Source organism: Chiloscyllium plagiosum, chromosome 13 (assembly GCF_004010195.1).
Source record: "Chiloscyllium plagiosum isolate BGI_BamShark_2017 chromosome 13, ASM401019v2, whole genome shotgun sequence".
Lineage (NCBI taxonomy): Eukaryota > Metazoa > Chordata > Chondrichthyes > Orectolobiformes > Hemiscylliidae > Chiloscyllium > Chiloscyllium plagiosum.
The window spans coordinates 3,623,487-3,635,347 of NC_057722.1; the positions used below are offsets into that span (position 1 = coordinate 3,623,487).

Below are 11,861 nucleotides of genomic sequence, written 5' to 3' on the forward strand. Positions count from 1 at the left end.
TACTTGAACTATTGTATTCCCAGTCAATATTTTGAAAGTAAAAGCCCTCCTAACAACTACCCTGTTACTCTCACTCATGTCCAGAATTATTAGATTAGATTACTACAGTGTGCAAACAGGCCATTCGGCCCAACAAGTCCACACCGACCCACCGAAGTGCACCCACCCAGACCCATTCCCCTACACCTAACACTACGGGCAATTTAGCATGGCCAAATCACCTAACCTGCACATTTTTGGACCGTGGAAGGAAACCGAAGCACCTGGAGGAAACCCACGCAGACACTGGGAGAATGTGCAAACTCCACACAGTCAGTCGCCTAAGGCGGGAATTGAACCTGGGTCTCTGGCGCTATGAGGCATTTGCTATCCTTTCCTTGACATCTCTGGAACTATTTGGAGGCCTATAGAAAACTCCCAACAGAGTAACCTCTCCTTTCCTGTTCCAAATCTCAGCCCATACTACCTCAGTCGATGAGTCCTCATATGTCCTTTCTGCCACCATAATACTGTCCTTGACTAACAGTGCCACACCACCCTCTGTCTTACCATTTTCTCTGTTCTTACTGAAACATCTAGCTTCCGGAACTTGCAATAATCTTTCCTGTCCCTGCTGTACTCATGTCTCTGAAATGACCACAACATCAAGGTACCACGCAACAACCCATGCTGCAAGTTTGCCTACTTTATTCCTGATGCTCCTGGTGTTGAAGTAGACACACTTCAAACCACTTTCCTGCCTGTCAGTGTCTTCTTGTGATCTTGAAATCTCATTTCTGACTTCACGACTCTAATCATCCTGTATACTCGAGCAACAATTTAGGTTCCCATCTTCCTGCTGAAAATTAGTTTAAATGCACCCGAAGAGCATGAACAAATTTGCCCTCCAGGATATTGGTATCTCTCTGGTTCAGGTGAAAACCATCCTCTTTTTAGAGGTCCCATCTGCCTCAGAAAGAGCCCCAATTATCCAGAAAACCAAAATCCTCTCTTCGGCACCATCTGTGCAGCCACGTATTCAACTCCTCTTTCTCTAGGATGTAGGTTTGCTCGCTGAACTGTAGGTTTGATATCCAGACGTTTCGTTACCTGGCTAGGTAACATCATCAGTGGCGACCTCCAAGTGAAGCGAAGCTGTTGTCTCCTGCTTTCTATTTATATGTTTGTCCTGGATGGGGTTCCTGGGGTTATGGTGATGTCATTTCCTGTTCGCTTTCTGAGAGGTTGATAGATGGTATCTAGATCTATGTGTTTGTTTATGGCGTTGTGGTTGGAGTGCCAGGCCTCTAGGAATTCTCTGGCATGTCTTTGCTTAGCCTGTCCCAGGATAGATGTGTTGTCCCAGTCGAAATGGTGGTTTTTTTCATCCATGTGTAGGGCTATGAGGGAGAGAGGGTCGTGTCTTTTTGTGGCTAGCTGGTGTTCGTGTATCCTGGTGGCTAACTTTCTTTCTGTTTGTCCTACATAGTGTTGGTGGCAGTCCTTGTATGGAATTTTGTAGATGACGTTGGTTTTGTCCATGGATTGTACTGGGTCTTTAAAGTTTGTTCTTTAAAGTATTCTCTTCCTACATATGTCGTTGGTGCCTATGTGGAGCATGACTTGGGGCTGTTCCCCCGCCTCCTCAAGGATCCCAAAAACACAATCAGAGACATCACGAACCCTGGCACCTGGGAGGCAACGCACCAAATGTGAGACTCTCTCATTCCCACAGAACCTCCCATCTGTCCCCAGTGACTAATGCTCTGTTCCTCTTCCCCCTTCCCTTCTGATCAACAGGGACAGACTCTGTGCCCCATTGATTAGCCCTGGTAAGTTGTCCCTCCAACAGTATCCAAAATGGTATATTTTCTGTTGAAGGAAATGACCACAGGGGTTCCCTGCACTACCTGCCAGTTCCCTTTCCATCCACTGACTGTAACCCATCTACTTCCTCCTTTTACCTGAGGTGTGACGACCTCACTGTGACTCCTCTCAACAACCCCCTCCGCCTCCCGAATGATCTGAAGTTCATCCAGCTCCAGCTCCAGTTCCCTAATGTGGTTTTCAAGGAGTTGGAGTTGGGTACACTTCCCACAGACGCAGTCAGCAGGGACACTACTGGTGACCCTTACTTCCCACATTCTGCAGGAGGAACATTCAAATGTCCTAACGTCCATTCCCACTGTTCTAATTCCCAATGAGGCGACTGAAAGACAAAAAAACTTTTCAGAACTGGAAGTGTGTTGCAGGTCATACTTTTCTCAGTTGCTGCTGGGGTCCTGGTTATGGTGCAGTCAGTGACATAGTTCAGTTCTCAGGAATCATTTAAATGAGGACAGCTTGGGCTTTGTGTGTTGTGGCCATAGTTTGATTCAGGCAGATCACAAATTGTGATATCCGAGAAAAGGATGAAACAAATTTACGCTCTGATATTTAAAGCTATCATTGAGAAAAACATTTTAACGTTTATGCAAGGAAGGATTGAAGGGATATGCATTCACTGCCAGGTTAGGTCTGTCTCATTTCATTTCTACATTTCATCCTAGGTCATTTCTCATTTTGGGTATTTAATCTTCAGATCTCACAACTTTGTTTTGTAGAAGTCAGGAAGCGAGGCTGATATGCTAAGTGAGATGGACGAACAAAAAATGGAAGAAATGTCACTCAAAGAATTCATCAAGAGTAAGTCAAGTTGAAGACATTTTGAACAAATATGTGAGTCTACCTTGATCCTGTCTTGTCTATCAAAGCAGCAGCTGATAGCTACAATTCTGCTGTCCTTTGTATAGTTTCTGCTCTGATATCTGGAAACGGCAACTTAGGAATTCTCTGCCCTGTTTTGTGATGTCTCTGCTCTGGATTGGATCTGGTTTGCATGCTTTCCGCAAGCTATGATGTGGAGGTGCCGGTATTGGGCTGGGGTGGACAAGGCAGAACTCACACGACAACAGGTTATCATCCAACAGGTTTACTTGAAATCACAAGCTTTCGGAGCGCTGCTCCTTTGTCAGATGATGAAGCGGGGCTACACTTCTGGCTTTCTCCATAATCTAGTTTGTGTGCTTACAGGCTTGCACACATTTGATAAGGTGGTATTGAAGATAGTATTGGATAACTAATAGAAGACAACTATAAAATAAAAGAAATAAAGAACTATGGATGTCAGACCCATGGAGTTTCATAGAATCATAGAATGCCAACAATGTAGAACCAGGCCATTCAATCCATCAGGTCCACATCAATCCTCCAAAGACCATCTCACCCAGACCCAGTTTCCCCTCACCCAACTTACCCTATCCCTACAACCCTGCATTTCCCATGGCTAACCTATTAGCCTACACATCACTGGACACTATTGGCAATCTATCTCAGCCAATCCAGCAACCTGCACATCTTTGAGTTCAGTTGTATTTCTAGTCAATTATATGTCCCCAGGACGTTGGCAATGGAAGATTCAGTGGTTGAATGTCATGTGGCAGTGGTTAAACTTTATCATCTGGAGATAGTCATTGCCTGGATTTTGTGTTGCATGGATGTTACTTGCCACTTCACAGCCCAAGCCTGGATATTGTCCTGATGTTGTTGCATTTGAACATGGACTGCTTCAGCATCTGAGGAGTCGTAAATGGTGCTGATTGTTGTTCACCAATAATTGCACATCTCCATTTCTGAACTTATGATGGAGAGAAGGTCATTGAAGAAGTTGCCGAAGGTGGCTTGGCTGAATACTAGAGGAACTCCAGTGGAGGTGCCCTGAGGTTGAGATGACTGACCTCCAACATTTTCCTATGTGCCAGGTATGACTCCAACCATCAGAGTTTGCAGCTGATTGCCAATAACTCCAGCTTTGCTCGAACTCTTTGATGCCAGTCTCAGTCAAGTATATCCTTGATGTCAAGGGCTGCCACTCTCACTTTACCTCTGTAAAACTGCTCTTTTGTCCATATGATTTTTGAGAAGATCTGTAGCTCAGGCTGAGGTTCAGGTTGTAGGTTTGCTCGCTGAGCTGGTAGGTTTGTTCTCAGACATTTCGTCACCATGCTCGGTTACATCATCAGTGAACCTCCGGTGAAGCGTTGGTGTTCTGCCCCACTTTTTATTTGTGTGTCTTAGTCTGTTAAGGTGGGTGCTATCATTTCTGGTTCTTGTTCTCAGAGGTTGGTAAATGGAGTTCAATTCAATACATTTATTGATGGAGTTCCAGTTTGAATGTGAGGCCAGTGCATGTCTCTTTTTAGCCTATCCTAGGATGGATGTGTTGTCCCAGTTGAAATGATGTCCTTCTTTGTCTGTGTGTAAGGATACTAGTGATAGTGAGTCATTTCTTTTGGTGGCTAGTTGATGTTCATGTGTCCTTGTGGCTAGTTTCCTGCCTATCTGTCCGATGTCGTGTTGCAGTCCTTGCAGGGTATGTTTTTGTAAACCATTAGTTTTGCTGGTTGTTACAGAGTCCTTTAGATTCATCAGTAGCTGTTTCAGTGTGTTGGTAGGTTTGTGGGCTACCATGATGCCAAGGGGTTGGAGTAGTCTGGTATTCATCTCTGCATTGTCTTTGATGTATGGTAATGTGGCTAGAATCTCTGGGCATATTGTGTCTTCTTTTTTGGGTTTGTTGTTTAAGAAGCGGCTGACTGTGCTTATCGGGTACCCATTGCTCTTGAATACGTTGTACAGGTATTCTTCTTCTTCTGCTGCTGCTCATAGTTCCTGGATGCTGCAATGTGTTGTGGCCTGTTTAAATAATTCCCTGATGTAGCTCCATTTGTGGGTGTTGGGATGATTGCTCCTGTAGTTGAGTATCTGGTCTGTGTACGTTGCTTTCCTGTAGACACTGGTCTGCAGTTCTCCATTGATTGTTCGCTCCACTGTGACATCTAGGAAGGGGACTCTGTTGTTCTCTTCCTCTTTTGTGAAATTTATGGCAATAAGGATGTTGTTAAAGATATTATAGGTTTCCTCTAATTTGTTCCATTTTATCCACACAGCATTTGGGTTGGATCGTGAGGAGGGCTATTTGTTCGGTTCTCTGTATTACTGCTTCTGCTAAGAATCCTGATATTAGTGATCCCATGGGTTGATTTGTTTGTAGGTCTTGTCATTGAAGATGAAGTGGGTAGTAAGGCACAGGTCTGCTAGATTGAGGATGCTACCTTTGCTGATGGAGTTGATGCTGTCTGATGTTTGTGTCATTGGTTCATCTAGTAGTGAGGTCAGTGTTACTTTGGCCAGGCTGGTTTTACTTGATGTGAATGGGGCCACTGTGTCAAAGGAGACCATGGCTTTGTCCTCTTCTCTCTTGGTGTCTTTGATGTTCAGGAATTCCTAGCTAGAGTGGATGGAGTGGCATGAGTCTTCTACTAGGTATTTCAGTTGATGGTGAAGTTCCTTTGCTAGTCTGAATGTCTTTGTGCAGGGGTGTGACACTATGGATCTGAGGAGATCTGTCTTGTTAATTTTGCCTGATTTATGGAATTTTTTCAGAGATGCTGTGAAACGTTTTTTTTGGTTGTGGAGTTGGGTCTATCACCACCTATTGGTAGGTGTCGGTATCTGTGAGCAGTGAGTTCACCTTTTCAATGTATTGTGTTCTGTTCAGGATGATGGTCAAGAGCCCTGTATCTGCAAGTAGGATTACAATGTTTCTGAGTATTCTGAGTCCTTCTTGGGCTTTCCTTTCTTCTTCTTGCTTAGTGTTGGTGCTACTGTCTGTCTGATGGTCTCTTGGGTTTCTTCTGTGAATCCTTTATCTTTTAGGATTGATTCCAATGCTGCTAGGATGCCCTTTTTGTCCACATCTGTAGTTGTTGTGTGTCCCTCTTACTAGGACAGCTTTTTCTGTGTCAATTAGTGGTTGGTCTGATAAGTTCCTAATCCAAGCTTTTGAATTGCCTGTGTTGTTCTTTTGTCCAGTTTTTCTTGTAGGGATAGTTTTTATTTTCATTTTCTTAGTCTGCTGTTTTTTGATGCTGATGGATTTTTCTAATATGTTTGTTCATTCCTGGTCAGTCACATTGGCGTACAAAGTTTTTTGGCAACAAAATTTCCTGTTTCTATTTGTGGAGTTGGTTGTGAGCATCATTAATCATTTTTCGGAACATTCTGTGGCTGTTCTGTTTTGATATTCTTCTGGCTTGTGGGGTGTTGAGAGGTGGATTGTACTTCAGACATTTTGGTAATACCTGTTTCTTGAAGCATTCATGTAGGAAATACAGTTGTTCATGGGTAGTGCTCAGTCAGATGGCGTTGCTTTCCCATCTTCGGGCTAGTTTGAGTGTATTGCATTCATTGGTGTTTGCAATTTTTGAGAAGATTCATAGCTCAGGTTGAGGTTCAGGTTGTATGTTTGCTCACTGAGCTGGTAGGTTTGTTCTCAGACATTTCATCACCAAGCTAGGTAACATCATCAGTGAGCCACCGGTGAAGTGCTGGTGATCTGTCCCACTTTCTATTTACATGTCTTTGTTTGTTAAGGTGGATGATATTATTTCTGGTCATTTTTCTCAGAGATTGATAAATGGGGTCCAAATCAATGTGTTTATTGGTGGAGTTCCAGGCTGAACCAAGGTAGTAATGAACTCAAGAGCTGAGTGGTCCTGGCGGATGTCTCAATTAAGTCACCTCTCAATCTTGTTCTCTCTAATGAAAGCAGCCTCAAGTCCCACAGCCTTTCCTCACAAGACCTTCCCTCCATACCGCCCAACATCCTGGTAAATATCCTCTGAACTCTTTTCAAAGCTTCCACATCCTTCCTATAATGCGGTGACCAGAACTGTATGCAATCCTCCAAGTGATTTATACAGCTGCAGCATAAGCTTGTAGCTCCAAAACTCAAACCCTCTACCAATAAACACCAACACACCATATACCTTCTTAACAACCCTATTAACCTGCGTGTCAACTTTCAGGGATCTATGTACATGGACACAGAGATATCTCTGCTCATCTACACTACCAAGTTTCTTACCATTAGCGCAGTACTCCGCATTCCTGTTAGACCTTCCAGAGTGAATCACCTCACCCTTTTCTGCATTAAACTCCATTTGCCACATCTCTGCAGCTTCTCTACGTCCCTCTGTGACCTGCAACGTCCTTTGGCACTATCCAAAACTCCACTGACCTTAGTGTCATATGCAAGTTTACTAACCCATCTTTCTAAGCACTCATTAAGGTCATTTATAAAAATGACAAACAGCAGTGGCCCCAAAACAGATCCTTGCAGGACACCACTAGTAACTGAACTCCAGGATGAACATTTCCCATCAACCACCACCCTCTGTCTTCTTTCAGCGAGCAAATTTCTGATCCAAACCGCTAAATCACTCACAATCCCATGCCTCCATATTTTGTGCCTACCATGGGGAACCTTATCAAACACCTTACTGAAATCCATATCCACCACATCAACCGCTTTACCCTGATCCACCTGTTTGGTCACCATTTCAAAGAACTCAATAAGGTTTGTGAAGCACAACTTATGATTCACAAAACTGTGTTGGTACATCCTAATCAACTTATTCCTCTCTAGATGAAGATAAATCCTATTCTTCCAATCCTTTCCAACATTTTGCCCACAACCGAAGTAAAGCTCACTGGTCTATAATCACCAGGGTTATCTCTACTGCCCTTCTTGAACATGGGGCCAGCATGTGCTATCCTCCAGTCTTCTGGCAGTATTCCTCTAGTCAACGACAACATAAAGATCAAAGCCAAAGGCTCTGCAATCTCCTCCCTGGTTTTCCAGAGAATCCTAGGATTAATCCCATCCGGCCCAGGGGATGTAGCTATTTTCACACTTTCCAGAATTGCTAACACTTCTTCTTGTGAACCTCAATCGCATCTGGTTTCGTAACCTGTATCTCAGTATTCTCCTCGACAATGTTGTCTTTTTCCAGTGTGAATACTGATGAAAAATATTAATTTCGCACTTCCCCTATCTCCTCTGACTCCATGCACAACTTCCCACTACTATCCTTGATTGGCCCTCATCTTACTGTAGTCTTTCTTTTATTCCTGATATCCCTATAGAAAGCCTTAGGGTTTTCCTTGATCCTATCTGCCAACTACTTCTCATGTTCCCTTCTGGCTCTTCTTAGCTCTCTCTTTAGGTCTTTCCTGGCTCACTTGTAACTTTCAAGTGCCTTAACTGAGCCTTCACATCTCATCCTGACATAAGCCTCTTCTTCCTCTTGAACAAGAGATTCAAATTGTTTAGTAAACCATGGCTCCCTTGCTCGACAACTTCCTCCCTGCCTGACAGGTACATACTTAACAAGGACACACAAGAGCTGTTCCTTGAACAAGCCCCACATTTGAATTGTGCCCACCCCTTGCAGTTTCCTTTCCCATCCTATACATCCTGAATCTTGCCTAATCACACCATAATTGCCTTTCCCCCAGCTATAACTCTTACCCTGCCATATATACCTATCCGTTTCCATCACTAAACTAAACATAACCGAATTGTGGCCACTATCACCAAAGTACTCACCTACCTCCAAATCTAACACATGGCTGGGTTCATTCCCCAGTACCAAATCCAAAATGGCCTCGCCCCTTGTTGGCCTGTCTATATACTGTGTCAGGAAACCCCTACTGCACACATTGGACAAAAACTGAGCCATCTAAAGTACTTGAACAGTCAATATTTCCAGTCAATACTTGGAAAGTTAAAGTTCCCCATAACCGTTACCCTGTTACATTCACTCATGTCCAGAATTATCTTTGTTGTCCTTTCCTTGACATCTCTGGAACTATTCGGAGGCCTATAGAAAACTCCCAATAGGGTGACCTCTCCTTTCTTGTTTCTTACCTCAACCCATACTACCTCAGTAGATGAGTCCTCATACGTCCTTTCTGCCACTGTAATGATGTCCTTGACTAATAATGTGACAACTCCCCCTCTTTTACCATCTTCTCTGTTCTTACTTAGAGCAAAGGTCAGAGAAGATGGTAAAAGAGGGGGAAGTGTGGCATATTTAAGATAGACCATCCACTTGGCATTCTGACTGAAGATTGCTGTGAATGTTTCAGCCTGATCTGTTGGATTTCTGTGTTAGGTTCATTCATTGAGCGCCACCTAGATTAATTTTTTAATTATTCACGACTGGATGTGGCAGAATTGCAAAGCTTACATCTGATCCATTGGTTGTGCATTGCTTAGGTTTATCTATCACTTACTGCTTGGTATGCATAGCCCTGTTTGGTAGCTTCACCAGGTTGACACTTCATTTATAGGCATGCACTCTCCATTGAACTAGGGTGCATCCCCTGACTTAATGATAATGGTTAAATGGGGGATATGCAAGACCAGAAGATTGCAGATTGAGCTGGAATACAAGTCTGCTGTTGTTGATGGCCCACACCACCTCATAGATGCCTAGGCTTCTTTCTAGATCTGTTCAAAGAGTGTCCTACTTAATACAATGATTGTTCCACACAGTATAATGGAAGGTATTCTCAGTGTGAAAGCAGAACTATACCACCACAACAACTGGTGTTGTCATTGACAGATTCATCTGCTGCAAACAGACTGGAAGGGATGAATTCAAGTATGTTTATCCCTGTTGCTGGTTCCCTCATCACCTGCTGCAGACCCAATCTAGTCCTTTAGGACCCAAGCAGTTCAATCAGTAGCACTGCTCTTGGTAGCAGACATTGAAATCCCTCATCCAGAGTATATTACGAACCCTTGCCACTTTCAGTGCTTTAAGTATTCTTCAACCTGGAGTATGATTCATCAACCAAGGGAATAATAATCAACAAAAGGTTTCTTTACCCAGGTTTAACCTGAAATCGTGAGACTTCATTGGGTCCAGAATCAATGTTGAGGACTCCGAGTGCAACTCTCTCCTGTCAATATATACCATTGTGCTACTACCTTTGCTAGGTCTTCCCTGCCTATGGGACAAGACATATGTAGAGATAGTGATGTTTGGGAAATTTTCTGTAAGGTATAATTCTGAGTCAGACTAGGTCAGTCTGTTGCGTGCCTAGTCTGTGAGACATCTCTCCCAATTCTGGCACGAGCCCAGAGTGTTAGTAAGGAGGACTTTACAGGGTTTGCAGGATACTTCCCCTGTGTAGACCGATATCAGGTGGTCTGTCCAGTTTCAATGATTGATACAGTTGAGTGGCTTCATAGGCCATTTCAGAGTCAACCACATTGCTGTTGGTCTCGAGTCACACAGAATCCCTACAGAACAGTAACAGGCCATTTGACCCATCAAGTCTGCACTCACCATCCAAAAAGCATCTTACCCAGACCTATTCCCCCATTCCCTCCCTTGATCTTATTCATTGTAATCTTGCATTTGCATGAATGATCCAACTAACCTACATATCACTGGGCAATAGAGCAAGATCCATTTACCTAACCTGCATATCTTTAGACTGTGGGAGGAAACCAGAGCACCCAGAGGAAACCCATGCAGACAAGGGAGAACGTGTAATGCAGACAGTAGCCCGAAGGTGGAAGCATACCCAGGTCCTTGTCACTGTGAGGCAGTAGAGCTAACTACTGAACCATCGTGCCACCCTTTACATGTAGATGAGGATGGCAGAATTCCTTCCCTGGAGGGAATTAGTAAGCCAGATGGGTTTTTCCCCAATAATTGACAATGGTTCATGGTTATCATTAGATTCTTATTTCCAGATATGTTTATTTAATTCAAATTCCGACATTAGCAGGATTTGAACTCAGGTCTCTAGAACATTAGCTGAGTTTCTGGATTAATCGTCGAGTGACAAGGCTGTTGCCTTCCCTTCATTTATGGGCTTTATGGTCTGGCTTTCATGCTTCTGTATTCTGGTTTGTGAGCTCTGTGTGAAGTTGAGAAATTAAAATATATAACTTGAATTTGAAAGTAAGAATTAAGTGGGGATAATTGATAACAGCAGGAAAAAAAACCTTCTATTATACTTTTAAGCATTTATTTTATCAATACAGGAATGGTATGACTGCTCTGACTGGTATGAGTGCATTTCCTGGTCCATTTTACAGGATTTTCCTGTAACCTGGAGAACCACATCTGCAGGAAGCTACTAGTCAGCTACTACAGATCGAGATCCTGGTTTTGGAAGTCAGGAAGTAGCTAGGTTGACTGTGTTATGTGCAAAAGATTGAGAGGCTTGTAGACTGCACATGTGGTCACCCCTCAGCTTCAGAGTACTCAGGGAAAAAGAGAATATGTACCTACCAAGCAATCAAGAAAGTGGTGCAGGGGTCAGTCACACATATTCATCCAATTTTGAATTCTGATAGATCTCAGATAATCAGAAGTGTAAGGACAGAGAAGAAGGCCAGTTGGCCCATTCTGACTGCACTGAGGAGAATGATGGTTCATCAAGGGAGTGTCAGCCTTGGCTTAGCTGGACAGAGAGATTATAAGGGAGGTTAAAAGAAAAACTGTGATGGGATAGGAATTTAGTAGAACGAGATGTGAAGTCATGAGACATACTGGATTTTTAAGGACTTGACAGAGTGGGCGGCACGGTGGCACAGTGGTTAGCACTGCTGCCTCATAGCGCCAGAGCAGATTAAAGGGACCAGGTTTTCTCATACTTCCACACACATCATTTACTGTATCCATTGCTTCCGATGCGGTCTCCTCTACATTGGGGAGACTGGACGCCTACTCGCAGAGCGCTTCAGAGAACATCTCGGGGACACCTGCACCAATCAACCCCAACATTCCGTGGCTGAACATTTCAATCCCACCCCCCCCCCACTCTGACGAGGACATGCAGGTCCTGGGCCTCCTCTACTGCCGCTCCCTCACCACCAGACGCCTCATCTTCTGCCTCGGAACACTTCAACCCCAGGGCATCAATGTGGACTTCAACAGTTTCCTCATTTCCCCTTCCCCCACCTCATCCTAGTT

General features: G+C 43.8%; 1 protein-coding gene across 6 annotated transcripts in view; it reads left to right on the top strand.

Moving 5' to 3' along the window:
* Positions 1-11,861, top strand: part of LOC122555682 (solute carrier organic anion transporter family member 2A1-like) — a 112,449-nt gene that overhangs the window by 81,792 nt on the left and 18,796 nt on the right. For all 6 annotated transcript variants that reach the window (XM_043701691.1, XM_043701695.1, XM_043701693.1 and 3 more), the window contains one exon: positions 2,583-2,664. In XM_043701691.1, coding sequence (XP_043557626.1) covers positions 2,583-2,664 — 82 coding nt within the window. The remainder of the gene's footprint in view (positions 1-2,582; positions 2,665-11,861) is intronic.